Raw genomic sequence first — 21691 nt, forward strand, 5'->3', positions numbered from 1 at the left:
GAAAAAAAAAAGAAAAAATGTTATTTTTCTTATTGTCGTTTAAACGAATAAACGCGTAATATATTTTCTCTCAACAGTAAATTTTATTCCGATTTGTGTAATCCCTAAAAATTATTTCCGTTTTATTTTTTCTTTAAGAATAATGTCGAAGTTTTAAAGATCCTTTACAACAATAAGCCCCTATACTTCCAACATTACTATTTTTCCTAACCAAATGAAAGAGGACATTAAAAACTAACTATCCAAATAAATTTCTCGAGCTATTAAAATAATCCTAAACAAATAATGAATAACCCAAGGAAAGAGCATTGGATTTAAGCATAAATTCTACGGGGTCATAAAATATCCATTAAGAGTCCCAAACTACGGCTCCCTAAAGTTTAAAAGTAATTTGTATAACTAACAATTTTTTTTTTTTTTGTAACTAAATATATTTTTTCTTATGACGAATAAGATTTTATCACGACACGATAACTAATTACATAGCTTAACAAAAGTCTATAGAAATAGAAAAATTCCAGAACTCTAATATAAATCATCTCCTTATTTCAGAAACAATTTTATAAATAAATTATTTCTTCTATCTAAAGACAATAATTACAAAAAGAATATCAATAAATTAAATGACTAGGAACAAACACGTGCAATTATCACGATCTAAAATCGTTAGATTTAAATTTCTCTTTTAACGAAATATTCAAGTAAATTGTAACTTCGAAATATTAAATAAATTATCGACATAAGTATTATACCCGGAAACATTAAATAAGAAGGGTTAACCACATGTTATTGTCTAGAGGGTTAATTACACTAATGGCTCGCTATCGTTTTAAATTATTCGAATTAGGAAAATATTCCAATGTTAAAAATTATTATAAATGAAACAAATTCACGAATTATCGCAAGACATGGAATGAAAATTATTAATTAGCTCTTAAATGTTTCAACAGAAAACTATAAAACTCAAATTTTAGACGAAACAATTAAAAATTAAACGGACAAAAAATAATTAATAATTATATAAATGTAATAAAATTTAAGTATTTGTTTTAAGTAAAATATAAGGAGCCAGTCCCATGGCTAAGCGGTATAATGCTTGTCATGCTTGCTTGGGACTGGTGAGGCGTGGGTTCGAATCCCGGTGTGAGCTGAAATTTAATTTTCAGTGAACATCGGTGCTCGTAACTCATGCCGGGCTGTACAGGTTTGGGTTTTTCGATGGTTTCCCCAAGCCCTGTGCTACCGGTGGGGCACAGGCAAATGCGTGCAGTTTCCCCAAAGTCGGCCCATCGCCGCATTACTCTCCAGGCTGAAAAAGTATGTAATACCGCCAAACTTATTCTGCCAAACTTAATGTACCGATCAGCCTGGAGTCCCCTTCCGGTCTCGGCCGGACCCCCATCGAGACAGAAGTCTAAAAAGCGGAGTTAAAATAAAAAAAAAAAAAGTAAAATATAAGGAGAAATGTACATGCCAGCGTATGTGTGGGTGCGCACACACATAGGCTAGCATCTTGGGCGGGGCCCAGTCGCTTTTCTACGGGAAATGTGATAGGAAAGGGAACGGACCCCGGAAAACTGCTTCCTGATTGGACACAGTTTTCCCCAAAAAGGGGACAAGGTCCAACCCGAAATTGGAGAGTATAAAAGGGCTTGTCTGTCCAATTACAGTAGTCTAAAAACCTCAGTTAAAGCACCCAGTTGTAGAGTGCAGTTGCAAGTTTGAGTGGCAGTTCTCAGTTCAGTTGTAAAGTTCAGCCCTGATCCAGAATTACAAGTGTTCTCACACTTCCTACCTACCACGTTAGTCCTCACTAACCACAAGTGTCCTCGCACTTCCTACCTAGCCACTTTAGTTCACACTAACTAGTCCACGAACAACCCCATACTCTCGGGTTTCGACATCGACATATTATTTATAAATTTATACTGTAAGGTTTAGAGTCAGTAAACCAATAAGCTGTAATTCAGGTAACAAAATTTATTGTATAACTAGCTGTTACCCGCCCGCTCCGCTGGGCACTTTATAGAATTGTATTTTGAGATCTAGACTTGAAATTCAATTGGAGTATTGTTCTGACTTGCACAGATTCAAAATTCTATCGGATTGGCCTGTACCTTTTATCCATGTCATAATTCTAGCGAATATCCATTGTAACTTTCAATGTGCAATCACTATAACATTCCCGTGGCTTTCTCCAAAAATGAATAATCATTTTTGGATTTACGATTTTAATTTTTGATTTTACGAAATCTCTTAAAATGAATAGCCAAATTTCTTTTCCACATCTCAAGTGTTTAGAAAATGTTTTCATTTTAATCTGTTACATTCCCGCGATCCCGTAATAAGAACAATTCATTGGTTATGTGATCAGCAAAAATAAAATGTATGCAAAATACTTAGTCCGTTGACTATATAGTTACATGTAAAGTTAAATTTTAGAAACCTTACAATGATTTTTTCGCCGCTGCCAAGGAGAAGATTGTGGTAAGAAAATATAATTATTAAAAAAGGAAAATATTTTAATCCATTGACCTTGGAGGCCATTCCTGTAATTACCTGTTTCTCTTAAGATTCTATCAAATTTTATATCTCTAGGAAATATATTTCAAGAATATGAATTTTTTGACAACTATCACTCCCGCACTCTTATGTTAGAGAGAAATTTCGTAAGATCCTATTCGAGATGATTTTTACATTAAAAATAAAATATTCCAAGAAAACTTCGAGTCCATAGAAACTTGTTTTGAAAAGAAAGATTTTCATTGTTAACGCCTCCGCAGTCCCTTTGGGGTTGGAATTTGATAAAATTCATTCTTAGCTGAACTTGACATGATACATGAAGACTCCCACCAAATTTGAAGTCTGTCGAAGTTACAGTTTGGAAATTAAAATTTTAGATTTTAACACCCACCCCCGCAATTCCTATCGGAAGTAAAATTTATTGAAATCCATTTTGAGATGATCTCTACAGGAGAAATAAAAGATTTCTACCAAATTTAGAGTTTTCAGAAGCTATATTATGGAAATGAACATTTTTTATTGTCAACACCCACTTCCGCGATCCTTATTGGAGGTAATTCGTTGTAAAATCCGTTCTTAGATCATTTCTATATCACATATAGAAGACTCCTATCAAATTTGAAGTCTATAGGAGCTATAGCTTTGAAATTAAAAATTTTAATTGTAAATACCCACCCCCGCAAACCCCTGTGGGGTGAGCTATCGTAAAATTCGTTCCTATATTATTTCTACATCTCTAACAGAAAATTCCTACCCAGTTTGGAGTCTATTGGAGCTATCCCATAATAAAATTGATATGAAATGTATGTGGCATCAAACTATTCGTGACGTGATTGGTGGAGACAATTTATTTGTCATCTGATTGGTGGAGATCGAATTTAATATAGGCTAAGCGACACATGAATATAGCATGCGGATGAAATATATACTATTATTATTATAGTGTGAATAGTAATAGTAAAGGCAAATTTTCATAAAGGCAAATTTTCATCGTGGAAATTATTATGTTATAATAATACATAGTTTTTTAGTTCCGAAAAGTATTATGTCAGAAAAGCATGCATCGCTCTAATTATAAATAAACCAATTTTATTTTGCATTTTCGTAATTTAGTTTCAATACTTTTTTATTATTTATTTATTTTTTATTTATTATTAAAAACTCGTGTTGCGTAAAATACTCAAGAATTCATAATACTTATGTGATGACTTTAGTGATTATTCGAATTTAATTTCGGTGGATAAACGGTAGGTAGAGCCAAAAATTTTTTATATTAAGAACTAAGTCAATTCAGTATATAGACTATAATATACTTATGCACATGTGTATAGATTATATGTCTGATACCGTCCATGTCCATATACAGTTGTGCTTTTTCGTCCAGATCCCGTGTTGTTCGTATGGTGTTGATCTTCATTTTGATTATAATATTTTTCAATTCACGCGCAGTCATTTGTTTTTTTCTATAAAATAACATATTTAATAATCTCGAAGAGATTGAAATTAAATATTATAAAAATTTAATTATTCAGATTAAGTGTAACTATCTTTCAACATGAGCAAGACAAGAGATGAGTGGATTAAATGGTTCACAAGCGATCAAGAAATTCAAAACTACCATGTGGGCGACGACACTGTGTTGGTTTCTTTTTTTTTATTTAATAATTAAAATTAAATTATAAAATCATCGTATGAAATCAGCTTTTTTTTGCTGTAAATAAAATAATGTTTGAGAATTAAAAAATTCGACAGCTATCAGTTAACTTCAGAGTTGTAATTAGCGTATATATTTATTGAATTTTATTCTTAATAATTAATAATTTTTATTTGATCATCAGGGAATTTCGAGGGTATGTCTTATGTGTCGAGGGTACATGCTATGTTAGAACAACATATGATCCGCGTACTCCTCTCTTTAAAATGTACGCCAGTAACGGCAAGTCCCAGATAATAAAAATCACATTTTGGGGCAAAAATGCCACTAAGTGGTCTCCAATGGTCAGTGAGCGCTCGGTAGGTAGAACAATTTAGATTTATATATTTTATCTTAATCGTTCTTATTATTATAAGATGACTGAGATTATATTTTTACTCGTCGTTATTTCAGATTATTCGTATTCAATGCGCCAAGGCAGGCGTTTTCAACAATCAATGGAGAGGATCAGTTGTTCCAACTGCCAGTACTGAATTAACTATACAGGCTAATTCAGTTCTTATTTTTGAAGCCGAGAAGTTTTTGGACATTACAACTGTCAATCCCGTGCCAGTCGTTTATGAGGAAGTCTTATTAAAAGACATCGCTGCTCATGAAGATAAAGAAATAAGTAAGAATTCAAATTGTTATTGATTAATTGTAGTTTCGGTTGTTAATTTTTTTTACATGGTTAATTTATTTTATTTTTATTATGTTTTAGAGGTGCAAGGTTGGATTAAGGTACCGTTTAGACAAGTAACTTACGGTGGAGGTAGCCGTGGATGTGGGACTATTGTCGACCACGAATGGCGTATCAGAGTAATCGTCCGCCTATTTACCGACAATCCCAAATTGGTATTAGGAACACGTGCCTCTGTCAGCGGTGTTTATACTTCAAACGGTAATAACTAGGTTCATTTTGCTATTTTTGAAATTTATAAATAAATTTTTTGATTTATTTTAATTTTTTTAATTCAACAGAGGGTTCTTCTCTAACTTGCGACAACATCAAGAATGTAGAGATCATGCCCGAGGAGAATATTTTATCGGAAGATGAATTATTTACGATGGGTTTTATCACACCGAAACGCAAAATAGAAGATTCTACTGATGAACCCTCGACGAAAAGATCACCTTTTGATGAGTAACTCGAAAGTAAAGTTATATAATTTTTTTTTTAAAACAAATTACGTGACCGGTTTAAAATTAAATAATTTATTGGAATAGGACAAGTTATTATTTAATTTAAAAAAAAAAATTCGTATTAAAAGTGTAATTTAAGTTGGTCCTAATAGCAGTTAATCTTCGTGATAATAGTTAATAAAACGTGTATGTATTAATTAGCTGGGATTTTAATTAAGAACAAAAGTGACCTGATTAACTTAAAGTGATATTAGAAACTAAAGTGATTTTAAAGTGTAATTGCATAAGCTATTATAGTATATATATATATATATATATATATATATATATATATATATATATATATATATATATATATATATATATAATATAATTACTCAATATTGCCCAGTTTATTAATGATTATTATTATTACTATGAAAAACCCTTGAAAATTTAATTTTTCATATAATTAGTTTATTCAAGCTTTCAGGTCACGTAATTATTTTTTAAAATAAAAAATTATTGGCGAAGCCAAGCGCACTATAATTAAAGTTAATTAATATTGATATTATTAATTATGAAATTTCTAATTCTATTTTTTGTTTACGAAACAGTGTGATTTAAATATTATTTGTAAGCATTTACTCGGTACTTCAGTATTTACTTCTGGCACTAATACTTATTTTAGATTGAGTACCTGATAAAGTATCGATACGATTTTTAATAATTTTTTTATGTACTATTGCTTACACTATGGTGTATTATATTTTATAAAAAATTTATTTAGTCGATATAGTGTCTATAAAAACAACTGTCATTCCGTGATAGGTTCCAAATGTCTATATTGCTAATCTTTTTATTTTCAAGTTTTTAGAAATTATTTGCAAAATACTAAAAATTATTACGACTAGATAATTTTTTAAAATAATAATTTGCCAGAATTTTCTATTACATAGTTTTTTCTTTGTGTTTTCTAATTTGCTTATTTTTTTGTCTACGTAACAGTGTGCTTTGAATATTATTTGTAAACATTTGCTCGGTACTTGAGTGTTTATCTCTAGCATAATATTCATCTTAGATTGAGTACTTAATGAAGTATGGATAAGAATTTTAATAACTATTTATTTTTTATTTATTATTGCATAAAATATGATGTATTTTATTATAGAAAATTTATTTAGTCGATATTGTGTCTATTAGAATTAGAACATCTGCCATTCCGTGATATATTCCAGATTTCTATATTGTTAATTTTTTATTTTCAAGTCTTAAAATAATTTGCAAAATACTTAAAACTACTACGACTAGATAATTTTTTAAAAATAATAATTTGCGAGAATTTTTTATTAGATATCTTTTACTTATGTTCTCTAATGAGTTTATTACTATGTTAACGAAATAGTGTGCTTTAAATTTTATTAGTAAACATTTGCTCGGTACTTAAGTATTTACCATTGGCATGATACTCATCTTAAATTGAGTACTTAATGAAGTATGGATAAAATTTTTAATAATTTTTTATTTTTTATGTATTATTGCTTAAAATATGATGTATTGTATATTATTGTTCAAAATTTATTTAGTCGATTCTTCTAACTTTTTATTTTCAATTCTTTGGAAATAAGTTACAAAATACTAAAAATTACAACGACTAGATAACTATTTTACAATAATAATAATTTGCGAGGATTTTGTAATGCAATTTTTTACTTTGTGTTCTGTAACAAGTCTACAAATCTTTGTTACATCATACCGATGGTAAAAATATTTTATATATTTTGGTCAACAACAATTTAAAACTGTACAAAATAAATAATGAGCATAATAATAATAATAAATATTTAGTTCAAAAGTTTTGATTGATTGTATCATTTAATTCCCTGCTTATTAGAATTTAATTCTAAATTCCTATTATAATAATAATAATAATACGAATTTTTCATTGACGACGATAACTTTCATTTTTTATATCTCAGCTTTAAAATCTCCGCTTTAAAAAACTTTTAGTCCTGTTTACAATGATACTCATGTAAGTGTCGGCGATGTACCTGCCACCTACATATGAAAAGTGTCTGTAAGCGTATAAAAATCTACACTTTATATCATTATTTTGATGTCGTTATAAAATACCATGTGCATGGATTTAATATTTAATATTTTAGTGAAATTATTTCTCTTGTGAAATTGATTTAATGGTTTAGATATCCGATAATTCAGCCTCATATTTATAGACAATTTCTTTTATTGATTAATTTGTTATTGCAAAGTTCAACGTAAAGTTGATTCTCAATATTGATTGTCAAGAAAAAATATCCTGTCAGGTTATTCATAGGTAAGTTTATTATCAATAGATTTATCATAGACAAATCTTCATGTTAATTTTTTGCACTTATGACAATTGTATTATTGTATTATTATTAATTATTAAATATAGTGGATAACAATTTCAAATATAAATTTTTTCCTCAAATCTTAAAAATTTTTTATTGGTATTTTTTGACAATTTTATTATTTTAAACATTTTAAATATTATTTTGAATTGTTCATTCATTAATTTTTTTTATTTTTTTTCAGGTTGAACCGACATCTTTTGTGTCAAAGGCCTAACCAGATGAACTCCGTAAAGTGAAATTGAATTAAAACTTGATATTTGAAATACAATTGAACTGATCTGAAAATTGATTTGAACTTGAGCAGTGAAATGAAATTCACTTAAATATGAATATGACAAATAAATTGACCTGATTATAAATATGCTAATGAAATAGATTTATGTTGAAAAAATTAAGAAATTTGATTTGAATTATAATCGAATGTATAAGCGATTATTAGTAAATTTAATTTTAATTTTTGCCATATGCTATAATAAAACTTTGTGGAAACATATAACTGAGTATTAACAATTGTTATAAATTTTAATATTTCTGTAGTTATATTAATATATTAGTAAATATTTATTATTATTCTAATGTAATTTAAACCTTAGTTTTGATAGATAGACTGAATCAGGTAATTATATTTAATAAAATAAGTTTATTAAATACATATGAATTTGTAAAAACCTATTTTGATTGAATAAATAAAATCTATAAAAGACTTCTTAATTGGAAATTATTTTTACACTATATAATTTTTTTCTGAAGAAGAGCAAGAAATAAAAAGAGTTCGACGCGAAAAACAAAATGAACTACGACGTAATCGTCGGCGAGATGAACAAAGAAATGAACCTATTACCTGTAATTCCGAAGCAACTGCTGGTCCATCAAACCTTTATAATCCTATTTCTAATGCCTTTTCAGATCATAATTACTTGGCTACTCAGCCGTTACTTCAAAATATAGTTGTGAATCACGATGTTCATATTGCTAATAACAATACCGGTAACAATGTTATTAATAATGTCATACGTGAGAATTATATTGGTCAAATGAATGTTTTATGCATGCACTGTACTGCTAAACATTTCAAAAATGAAATGGTCGCTAATAAAGGAAATTCATTTAATGACTGTTGTCATCATGGTGAAGTAAAATTGGATCCATTACCTGATTTCCCAATAATTTTAAAATCTCTATTTGAAGGTACTCACGAAAAATCTAAAAATTTTTTTGAACGTATTCGAAATTTTAATAGTTTTTTTTCTTTTGCATCATTCAACGCCAATCTTGTTGATCTTAGTGCTCAAAGGAGAGGTCCATACTGTTTCAAAATACAAGGACAGATTTATTATCAGATGAATACATCACTCTATCCGTCTTATAATGAATCACCGAGTTATGGGCAACTTTTTATTGTAGACTCCGCGGAAGCCGTAGATTTTCGAGCTGAGCGAAACGCACAATGTGATCAAGAAATCTTAGTGATCATTGAAGAAATATTACGTACGCATAATAAATTCGTTATGTCTTATCAAATGATGAAAGATATATTGGATGAAGAATCAGTCACTGATGCAAGTGGTAATATTGTTGAACTGGAGTTAAATTTAGTATTTACAATAAAACCTGGTATGGACGTTCGACGTTACAATTATCAAAGAGCAAATGAGGTTGCTGCAGTATTTTCAACGATAGCTGATGGTGGAATACCAGAATCTTATGTTACTGTACGAAATAAAAATACAAAGACTTTTCAAAGGGTTACGTCAATGGATCCGAATTCTGAGCCATGGATTTACTCACTATTTTTCCCTCATGGAAATCAAGGATGGCATAGAAATATTCATCAAGTTAATAGAACTAAAAATAGAGTAACATGATCAGATTATTTTAAGTATAGATTAGCTATTCGAGATGAATTTAATGTTTTTCTCATGGGTCGACGTTTAACGCAACAGTGGATTGTTGATAGTTATGTAAAGATTGAAAGAGATAGATTACAATACGATCAAGATCATCAGTCAAAACTACGTGCAGAATCATATCAAGGATTATTAGATCACTTTCAGTCGCAATTACATAATGATGCAAGTAAAAGAATCGGTAAAGTAATTATCTTACCGTCGACTTTTACTGGTTCACCTAGAAATATGTTACAGCATTATCAAGATGCGATGGCAATTGTTAGAAAGTTTCGTAAACCGGATTTATTTATTACAATGACATGTAATCCTAAATGGCGCGAAATCTCAGAAAACTTACTTCCTGGTCAAACAGCTTCCGATAGACCTGATTTAGTAGCACGTGTATTTTGCATTAAAAAAGATATTTTGATTAAAATGATAGTTAAAGACAATCTTTTTGGAAAAGTAGTTGCTTATAATTGGGTAATTGAATTTCAGAAACGAGGATTACCACATTTACATATGTTAATTACTTTAGATAATATCTCTAAAATGTCGACTCCCGAACGAGTGAATAAATTCATCTCTGCAGAAATACCTGATAAAAATGAAGATCCTACATTGCATAATATTGTTACCACCAATATGCTACATGGTCCGTGTGGTTATTGGTGTTTAGTCAACGACAAATGCTCAAAAAGATTTCCTAAAGATTTTCAAAGCGAAACTTTATTGGATGCTAATGGTTATCCTTCTTACCGTCGTCGTGATAATGGAATCACATTTACGAGAAATCAATCACTTTTCGATAACCAACATGTTGTACCGTACAATGCTACTTTGCTGTTAACTTTTAATTGTCATATTAACGTAGAAGTAGTATCGACTGTAAGTGCAGTTAAGTATTTATACAAATATGTATATAAAGGGCACGATAAAGCAGGAATAACAATAAACGGACAATTACAAACACGATCAACGTCATCAGTGCCAGAATCAAATGGCCAATCGTCTAAACAGTCAGAATCACACTCCACTATAAATCATGATGAAATAAAAAATTTTGTTGATACTCGCTATGTTGGACCTGTCGAAGGTGCATGGCGCGTTTTATGTAAGAATTTGCAAGATAAGAGTCATTCAGTCATTCGCTTACCTGTACATCTACCTAATGAACAAAATATAACTATAAGCGATGATTGCGATGAAAATGGTTTAATCCAAGCTTTACAAAAACGATCAATGTTAATTGAGTATTTTTCTTTGAATGAACGTGATCCATTAGCCCGACGATTTATATACAGTGATATTCCATATCATTATACGTTTTCTAAAAAAAAAGGCTCTCTTGTACCTAAATGGCATCCACGACAACGATGTTTTAATGTTATAGGTCGTATTATAGGATGTATTCTGTTAGTCCTGCTCAATCTGAGTTATTTCACTTCAGAATATTATTATTACATTCTAAAGGAGCAAGAAATTATGAAGAACTTAGGACCGTCAATGGTGTGATTCATAATACATTTACAGAAACATGTTTAGCAGCTGGACTTATCGAAGATGATGATGAATGGAAAAGAACACTAAGCGAAGCGGTCATTTCGATGATGCCCAGAGAATTACGTTGTTTATTTGTACGTATACTTATTCATTGTCAACCACTTCATCCTAATGAACTTTGGAATGAATTTAAAGAAGCTATGTCTGAAGATTTTACAAAAAGATTAAGGTCTTCAGAACAGGGGCAAAAAAAAGCTTATATTTTTATAAATTCAATGCTTCACAGAGAGGGTTACTCTCTTGCATCGTTTCCAAGCATGCCACAAATAAGCGAAATAGAAAACATTGACGTTACAGAGCAAGATGTATTACCTGAAACAGCAAATCATTCAAATTATGACAAATTGAATATTCGTCAGAAGGAAGTTGTTAACTATGTTTTATCTTTAGTAGATAATAATCATAATAATGATGTTAACAGTAATTGTATTTTTATTGATGGACCCGGTGGGTCAGGAAAAACATTCATTTACACGACATTATGTGAACTATTAAAAGATAAAAATAAAAACGTATGTACTATGGCTTACACTGGTATTGCAGCAACACTTTTACCGAATGGAAAGACTGTTCATAAAACTTTTGGATTACCGGTTCCTATATTTTCTGATTCGTCTTCAAATGTAAAACCTAATTCAAAACACGGAATTTACTTGATGATGTTGACGTATTTATCTGGGACGAAGCGCCAATGTCACCTAGATATGCTTTAGAAATTGTTAATCGTACATTGCAGGATATTATGAATAATTATATCCCTTTTGGTGGAAAAATAATGATTTTGGATGGAGATTTTCGTCAATTACTTCCAGTACAAGCTCATGCAACGAGAACCGAATCTATTAATTTATCAATCAAATTTTCTTCCTTATGGAAGCATTTCCGCACATTTTCATTACAACAGAATATGCGGGCATTGCCAGAAGAAAAAGAATTTGTTCAATTTTTATTAGATATCGGGAACGGTAAAATTAACGATATTGATGATAAATTAGTACTTCCGAATCAATGTTTAGTATCGACACGTAACAATATTATAACCGATGTATATCAACAAATTATTAGAGGTAAACGCTATCATGAACTTACTGGAACTGCAATTCTTTCGGCTCGAAATATCGACGTGGATGCAATCAATCAAGAAGTTATTGAATTATTAGATATTTCCACTGAAAAAATTTATACAGCAGTTGATAGTACTGAAAATTGCGACAATGGAGATTTTGATGACGCTATTTTAACAGAATATCTTAACACGTTAAATCCACCTAATATAGCTCCATATGAACTTCGTTTGAGACAATACGCAATTGTCATGTTAATTAGAAATCTTTCGTTAAGTGAAGGATTATGTAACGGTACTCGACTAATGATTATACAATTAGGTACAAATGTTTTACGATGTAAAATACTAACTGGCGACAGAACCGGTGATATAGTTTTTATAAATCGGATAACACTGTATTGCGATAACGTCTACCCCTTTACCTTCAAGCGACGACAATTCCCGACTAAATTAGCATTCTGTATGACCATAAATAAAGCTCAGGGCCAAACATTTAATAAAATTGGAATCGATCTTACAAAAGATGTTTTCAATCATGGGCAATTATACGTGGCATTATCACGAGTCCGTAGTTGGGCATCTTTAGCAGTCTTTTTTGATAATGCTAAGAATGATCGATTAGTAAAGAATTATGTCTACAAAGAACTATTTGTGTAGACATTACCTCCTCAATTTATTTGTTGAAAAATACTCGAAAATTTTGTAAACTACCTGCAATTTTTCATATTGTATTTTTTCTCAATTGTAAGATTTTTTATATGACATATTCTTAAAATATTATGAATATATACTTAAGATATTTTGTAAATTTATTTAATTGAAAAGTTTTCAATTAATGGGAAATGTAATTATTAAATTTACAGTATTACTTCAACTTTTAAAAGCAGTTAATTAACATCTATAAAAAATATTCGTAATCAGGATACTATGATAATTTATATTATAGGAAGAAGTAATGACTAATAATTATTTGTATTTATTTGATGACTTAATCTTATAAACTACTAATATTCTACCACTTCTAAGGATTATTACTACTTTTGGTGATAATTATTGATGCGTAGCATGAATAATATAATTAATAGGTATCATTATTAATAGGAATCATAAATTATATGATACGAGATATGAACGACAAATAATTATTTCATATTCACGAAATAACATTATTAATTAACATAATATATGTAATATTATTTCATGAGAATATCTTATAATTAACATTTGATCATTATTATTAAGTCAAATAATTAGACATTCAAACAATTCTTAATAAATATTTTAGAAGTATTTAACCATATTCTTTTTTGTTATTTCAACGATAATTTCGGTCTAACAATTGTAAATATATTAAATCGTGCTACACCCGCGCACACGCTCACATATTCGACATCCAACTTTTTAATTAATAATATATATTTAGATGAATTTAACAGAAAATTAACTTTACATGCTTTAACTTTACAATATCTAAATGTTTCTATGTAATACACCACATGTTTTCGATTTTTTAATGAAATTAAATTTAAAGTATAATTTAAACTAAAGTATTATTACGTCAAAAATAACAGTTTTTAAAGAAAAAATCAATATCAATCACAAAACAATATAAATATATAGGGTCCCTTATAATCATAATTTTTAAATCGTGCTGAACCAAACCAACTGAGTGTTACTTACTGTTCTATTTCTCCGTACTGTGGAGTTCTACTATATAATAAATATTATGATTTCATATTATTTTATTATAGAAATGTCTCAACAATACATCGGTCCATTATGTGAAAATAAATGACCAATTTTAACGTTAATTATAGGTTCAATATATAAAAATCTCTCCTCAATACCACATGTTTTTAATTTTCAATACAGTTAGTTATTTTGGTAAAAAAAAACTCAAATATTATTGTGTCAAAAATAATAAATTTTAAAGAGTATAATAGTACGAATTTTAATTAATATGAATATTAACATGAATATAATATATATATGTTCAGGTTCTATCATGATCATAATTGTTAAATCGTGCTAAACCACACACACTGATACTTACTTACTGCTCCGGTCCTTTGTACACAGATTTCTGCTAAATAATATATACTATATTCCACAATAAATTGTTATAAAAATTATAAATTCTATAAAATTGTGATGAAATTATGAGAAATCGATGTTATCGTGATAATAATGACAACTTTTAATGAAAAATTTAATACAAGATAATTATTTAAAATATTATTAATTAATTAAATGTTCCCGGTTGTTCTTTAAAATAAAATTGTAATGAATTACGTGTAAAACCTATATATTCGTGATGTGATTGGTCGAATATATCATAAGTATATATACAAACTCTATATTTAGGCACGCGCTTGCGCGCGCACATGACATTCTAGTAGTTTGAAAACGGGAATTTTTTATTGTTAACGCCCCTGCAATCCTCTTTGGGGTAGGATATCGTAAAATTCGTTCATAAATTATTTTTACATCATGTACAGAAATTTCCTATAAAATTTGGAATCTGTAGGAGCTATAGCTTGAAAATTACAAATTTTCATTGTTAATACCCACCCTCGCAACCCTCTGTGGTGTGGGATATCATAAAATTCGTTCATAAATTATTTCTACATTACTTATAAAAAATTCCTACCAAATTTGGAGTCTGTAGGAGCTATAGCTTGAAAATTAAAAATTTTCATTGTTAATATGCACCCCCGCAACCCTCTGTGGGGTGTAATATCGTAAAGTTCGTTCATAGATTATTTCTAGATCTCTTACAGAAGATTCTTACTAAATTTGGAGTCGATAGGAGCTATAGTTTAAAAATGGGAATTTTTGATTGTTAACGCCCCCGCAACCCCCTTTGTGGGTGGAATTTCGTTAAATCCGTTCTTAACTGACTTCTACTCGGTAGAAAGAATATTCCTACCAAATTTAAAGTCTCTAGGTCTTATGGTTCCAGAGATATCGTGATGAGTGACTATATACGTGGAAATCTCATATGTGGGTGAGTGCATGGATGGATGCGTGGGTGGATGTGTGGGAGTGCGTGGGTGGATGCGTGGGAGTACGTGGGTGGATGCGTGGGAGTACGTGGGTGGATGCGTGGGAGTGGGGGGGTGGATGCGTGGGATGGTGTGGATGGAGAAGCATTGAAAGCGTAGAGTTGATGTTATACATTTTTCCGATTTCTTTATAAGCTAGAAAAAAAAAAGAACGACGAAAAAACGATCGTCTTTTGTTTTATTGATGGAAACAAAAAACAAATGACTACACACATAAATTAATAAAAAAAATGGGAATTTTCTATTGTTAACTCCCCCGCAAGACCCCTTGTGGGTGAAATTTCGTAAAATCCGTTCTTAGCTGACCTCTACTCGGCAAAAGGAATATTCCTACCAAATTTCAAGTCAATCGACCTAATAGTTTCTGAGATTTCGTGATGAGTGAGTTCAAAAATGGGATCTCCTATATATATATAGATTTATTGGCACCAGATGTACAGCTTGTCTAACAAACTCTGATACATCTTTCGCTTAAATCTACTTTTCTTACACTAATTTTATAATTTATTATTTTATTTTAGTATTCCAACTTGATAGTTAATCTATATTTCAATCTATAACGCTAGTAAATACTTTCTTCGACTTTGGGTCGTTTCCTTAGTTTCAGTTTATCGCATATAGCAGATTCTTTTCAAATTTGGAGCTTATAGGAGCTACAGCTCGAAAATTTAAAATTTTAATTGTTAAAACCCACCCCCGCACCCCCTGTCGGGAGGGATATCGTAAAATTCGTTCATAAATTATTTTTACATTACTTACAGAAAATTCATACAAAATTATGAGTCTGTCGGAGCTGTAGCTCAGAAATTTAAAATTTTCATTGTTAACGCCCACCCCCGCAATCCACATTGGGGGTAGGCTGTCATTAAATCCGCTCTTGAATCATTTCTACATCCCATAGAACAGGTTCTTACCAAATTTGGAGTCTATAGGAGCTACAGCTCGGAAATTTAAAATTTTCATTGTTAAGACCCACCCCCGCACTCCTCTGTGGAGTGGGATATCGTAAAATTCGTTCATAAATTATTTTTACATCACTTATACAAAATTCATACAAAATTAGGAGTCTGTAGGAGCTAGAAGTCGGAAATTTTTAATTTTCATTTTTAACGTCCACCCCCGCAATCCATATTGGGAGTAGATTGTCGTAAAATCCGCTCTTAGATCATTTCTACATCACATATAGGAGATTCCCACCAAATTTGAAGTCGATAGGAGCTATAGGTTAAAAATGGGAATTTTCTATTGTTAACGCCCCCGCAACCCCCCTTGTGGGTGGAATTTCGTAAAATCCGTTCTTAGCTGACCTCTACTCGGTGAAAGGAATATTCCTACCAAATTTCAAGTCGCTACGCCTTATGGTTCCAGAGATATCGTGATGAGTGACTATCTATATCTATAGAAAGTCTCCTATATATATATAGATTATTCTTGTCAAGATTTCCAACCATAGTAGCCTTTGTAAATTTTCACATTTGTAAATGGGACATTCAATATAATTTTAACTAAACGTACACCATTTTCATTCATTTAATCACAAAAATCTAATAAACAACACGATCCCGGTCTATAGGCTGAAAAGCTTGGGCCGAAAATTAATTAATTTATTTAGTCCATAATATGGACATAACAAATTATTAAAACATTTTTTAACATTTTTAAAGCTAAAAATGAACATTAATCTAACTGACATTTGATAATTTTAAGAATTTTTTTTAACAAGTAAATTATGGTAAAAAATAATTAGAAAAATAAATTGACATGTAGAAATTTACAAAAATTAATAATGCAATTTTTTATAAATAATTTTTTGGAACAAATTTATTTGTTAAAGAAAATTAAAAAATAGTCAAGTGCCTGCTTACTTAAATGTCATAGCTAAAAACAAAAAACTTTTAAATTTAATTAACTCACACACGTTATATTCATAACTGCAAATACAATTTTACATTTTATCTATATATTATATATATAAAAATAAATTGCTGCGCTAGTCTCGCTAAAACTCAAAAACGGCTGGACCAATATTCAAAATTTTTTTTTCCTTTTGTTCGCTATAGTTCAGAGATGGTTTAGAAAAATAAAAATTTTCGAAAAACCCGAAAGTTCAGCTAAAAAAACAAAAACAAATGAATTGCTGTGTGTTCATCTCACTAAAACTTAAAAACGGCTGGACCGATTTTCAAAATTGTTTTTTTGTTTTGTTCGCTACAGTTCAGAGATGATTCTATAAAAAATTTTTTTTCGAAAACTCGACAGTTCAGCTAAAAAAATCATTATCATTAATCATCATCAAATAATAAAATAATATAAAGATAAATTGCTGTACGTTAGTCTCGCTAAAGCTCAAAAACGGGTGGACCGATTTCAAAAATTTTCTTTTTGTTATGTTCGCTATAGTTCAGGGATGTTTTCAAAAGAATAAAATTTTTGGATGTTTTCAAAAGAATAAAATTAGAGAGCTTGCCTCGTAACCAATCTACCCGGGTTCGACTCCCCGGTCGAACTATAAAATATTGTTTTTTTTGTTATGTACGTCCCCCACGGAAAAAGTATATATTTTAATTTTAGTATATATTCTGTAATATATTCTGAAATATATACTAGAATATATCCGAGAATATATTCTAAATATATACTAGAATATATCCGAGAATATATTCTAAATATATTCCGGATATAGCCCGTTTTGCCCAAGGAATATATTTCAAAAGTATATAATATATTCAGTATATATACGATGGATCAGACCATAGATCTGACGACAGACCAGACTATAGACCAGAGAAAAATTTGGAGTAAAACGGAATACAAGTGAGTGCATGCCCATATATTCCGGAATATATTCCTTGGGTAAAACGGGTTATATTCGGAATATATTCTCGGATATATTCTGGAATATATTTCAGAATATATTCCAGAATATATACTTTTTCCGTGCGGGGTAGTAAGAAATTTTTACTGTGCTTCGTTTTTTTACCGATAAATTACCTACCGATGTAAAAAGAAACAAATTCTGATAATCTGCCATATCAATAAGTGTTTTGTTCAACTTCACTAAAAGTTCATATTAAGACTTGTACTACAAGATATTGAGAAAAGTTAAAGTGAATTTCCGGCACTAGATTGTGCATAAGTTAGATTGCATTTTAACGTTAACTTTTACGATTGGATAGCTATCACGGTTATTTTCGTTTCTCCTTCCTAAATAAAATAAAATTTTATTAAAATTTCTTCACTAATTAATCGAAAGGAACTTCGTTCCATCCGGGTGTCCCTTGACACCTCTCAAGTTTTTTTTTTTAATTTTTTAATTTTTAACAAAATTTATTTCAATTTTTTCAACATTATGACGGTTTCTTGATATTTTTTTGTATTTCACATCTTTTTGTAGAGAATGAAAATTATTGAAACGAGCCTAATTTTTTTTGTAAAGTGCAAATGTTATTGAGATGAGTTCTATGAATGTGGACTTGGCGCAATTTTTTACAGTTAAACTGTTTTTGTTCGGATTTTGAATACACGGTGAGAAATTTCCAATGAATTTTACCATGGGCGCATAGTAACACTGAACTATAAGAAAACTGGTACAAATTTTACAAGTTCCCATAGTAAATGGTATGCGCAGATTACATGATTGTGGTTTTTTTTTTAATAACTTTAAAACGGCTTGACTGATCAATTTCAAAAACTCATCAACTATTAACATCAGAAAACCACATCGATTGCCACTAAGCCGGTCAAAATCGGTTGATTGGTTCGTGAGATCGTTGACGAAAGAAATCGAAAAAAAGAGTTTTTTTCGAATTACACTAAAATTTCCGGTCTGATCAATTTGTGTTTGAAAATATATCATAGAATTTGAAAAACTGCGTCGAATGCCGCTAACCGTGTGAAATTCGGTTCATTCATTCAAAAGTTATTGCGGTTTGAAACTTAAAAAAATTAGGAAAATGATTGACCCTGAAGGCCATCCCTGCAACTTCCCGCTAATTCTATAAATAAGCTCTTAAAATTGCACTTATGACGTTTTTGAGCTCTTCCAGCTTAAAAATATAATTTATGTTATTTCGAGCTCTCCGAGCTCATAGAATTAGCTTTTCTAAGCTTTTGAGCTCTTCGAGCTCAAAAGTCTGATAGCAATTTAATAAAACAGTATTTTTTGAATTGTCAAACTGCAATACTTTCTAAATGAATGAGTCAAATATCACGCGGTTGGCAGAATTCCACGCAGTTTTTCAAAATCTATGATATACTTGTGAACACAAACTGATCAAACCGAAAATCTTAGAGAAATTTGAAAAATTCACTTTTTCTGAATTTTTTTGACAACGATAACTCTCGAACCAATCAACCGATTTTCACGTTCTTGGTGGCAATTGACGTGATTTTTTTGGTTCTGATAATTCTTTTATTTCATCAAAAACGATCCAAAAAGAAATGTCGAAGTTATGTGAAAAAAACACTTTTTTCGAAATTTTTCGTTTTCGATAACTCTCGAACGAATCAACCGATTATGACGGAACTGGTGGCAATCGACGTGGTTTTTCAAATTTAAGAGCTGATTAGTTTTTGGAATTTATCGGCTTAGCCGTTTATAAGTTATTCCAAAAAAACAATTTTTTGAAAATTTTATTTTTGAGATTTCTCAAAGTCTAGCGAACCGATTAGATTCCAATTATTATGAAATTTAATGGCAATGATCCTCTTTCGATCGCCACCTATTTCGACCCGATCGGCCGTGGCGTTCGAAAGTTATAAGAGGCTTACATACATACATACATACACACACACACACATACACACACACACACTGCGGCAGAGAAGAAACTGCTACCCGGCGCGTCTCCCCGTAGCGGATAGGAGAACGCTCGCGGTCCTTGGATGACACTAGGTCTCTTAGTTGATGAGGTACAGAGGGTAGGAGCCAAATAAAATATGCTCCCGTGGACAAAACCCCCCCCCCCCCCCCCCCTTTAATGGGTTGGTCACACTAACTGACCTAGCAAGACGATCGTTTCCTAATCCGCCAAACGACAGCACTTGTTCGAAAAGTTCCAAACATTTTTAGACATTGATGTTCACAAAATTCTCCGCTCAGCACAAACGCGTTGGTTATCTTTAAAAGCGGTCGTTTCGAGGATAATTGAACAGTGGCCTGCACTCGAATTATACTTTAGAGACAAAATGCTAACTATTCGATTAAAATCTGTTGAACACATTGTCCAAGCTCTCAACCATCCGATCATCAAACTCTTTTATTTTTTTCTGGACTATATACTACCTAAATTTACTAAACTAAATAAACTCTTTCAGTCATCGTCGGTAGTTGTTACAAGCCTCCATGATAAAATGTGTCAAAGCTATCAAGAACTTTTAGAAACGTACATATCCAGAGATTATATTCATTGGACCAATTTAAGTGAACTACACCCATGCAATAAGTCGCATCGTTTACTACCGACCACTCTGCATGTTAGACACGGCCTGCAAGATATTCAAGCGCATAATTCATCAGAGAATAGAGGCTGTAGTCGATCCACTCCTCGCAGAGAACCAGTTTGGTTTCCGAAAAGGACAACCATTTATCCGTTATCTGGGAATGATGCTGGATGTATGACTCAACTTCAAGCAGCAGGTGGAACACGTCAGTGCTAAAGCGTCAGTAGTGAGGGCTAGTCTCGCACGGCTGATGCCTAACATCGGAGGCCCAATGCGGAGCAGGAGGCTACTATTGTCATCAGTAGTCACATCAGTGCTCACTTACGGAATATCCATTTGGGCTGATGCACTGGAAACCTAAGAATCATGGAGAAAAGCTGGATTAGTATATCGACTGAGTACCCTACGAGTAGCTAGTGCCTTCCGCACTATATCAGAAGAAGCAGTGTGCGTCATTGCCGGAACCCTAGCTCTTAGAGTTCTAGAGCAGAGGAAAGACGAGTCCTTTACCTACGAAAAACGTCAACTGCACTGAGCCCTGAAGAACTTGGAATTGAAGAACGGCAGAACAGCATAAGCCAATGGCAACTACAATGGGATGCTGCAGAGAAGGGTAGGTGGACGCAGCGCCTCATACCTCGGATCGACATTTGGCTTAACCGGAATCACGGCGAGGTCAATTACTATTTTACGCAGATGTTGTCGGGACACGGGTGTTTTCAAGAGTATCTACACCGCTTTAAGCACGATGACTCTTCGGAGTGCCTGTCCTGCCTAGGAGTTGCTGAAGATGCGGAGCACGTCTTCTTTGTATGTCCTTGTTTCGATCCACAGCATGAAGAGTTGGAGAGGATCCTGAACCAGAGAATTCAACCAGATTCACTAGTGGAAGCAATGTTGTCATCAGAAGCTGCCTGGAACGCTACCAACAC

The 21691-nt window shown here is 31.3% G+C and overlaps 2 protein-coding genes across 7 annotated transcripts in view; both read left to right on the forward strand.

Annotated features, from left to right (window-relative positions):
• LOC123260037 (dystrobrevin beta) overlaps nucleotides 1–21691 on the forward strand; it is an 822761-nt gene that overhangs the window by 693596 nt on the left and 107474 nt on the right. The gene's annotated exons all lie outside the window — the stretch shown is intronic.
• On the forward strand, nucleotides 3675–5646 carry LOC123260047. 2 transcript variants are annotated; one of them, XM_044720976.1, is made up of 6 exons: nucleotides 3675–3770; nucleotides 4056–4161; nucleotides 4362–4536; nucleotides 4631–4847; nucleotides 4938–5117; nucleotides 5198–5646. In XM_044720976.1, exons 2-6 carry the CDS (start codon nucleotides 4079–4081, stop codon nucleotides 5362–5364), a joined length of 822 nt encoding a protein of 273 aa, XP_044576911.1. In that variant the 5' UTR covers nucleotides 3675–3770; nucleotides 4056–4078; the 3' UTR covers nucleotides 5365–5646. The 2 variants fall into 2 exon arrangements, with proteins under 2 accessions (XP_044576911.1, XP_044576912.1); XM_044720977.1 differs by lacking the exon at nucleotides 3675–3770 and adding an exon at nucleotides 3803–3926.

Source organism: Cotesia glomerata, linkage group LG2 (genome assembly GCF_020080835.1).
Source record: "Cotesia glomerata isolate CgM1 linkage group LG2, MPM_Cglom_v2.3, whole genome shotgun sequence".
Lineage (NCBI taxonomy): Eukaryota > Metazoa > Arthropoda > Insecta > Hymenoptera > Braconidae > Cotesia > Cotesia glomerata.

Coding starts and splice junctions, on each gene's coding strand:
- LOC123260047 (XM_044720976.1), top strand. CDS start 4,079: ATGAGCAAGACAAGAGATGAGTGGATTAAATGGTTCACAAGCGATCAA. Junction 4,162..4,361: donor CATGTGGGCGACGACACTGT/GTTGGTTTCTTT, acceptor TTTGATCATCAG/GGAATTTCGAGGGTATGTCT. Junction 5,118..5,197: donor CGGTGTTTATACTTCAAACG/GTAATAACTAGG, acceptor TTAATTCAACAG/AGGGTTCTTCTCTAACTTGC.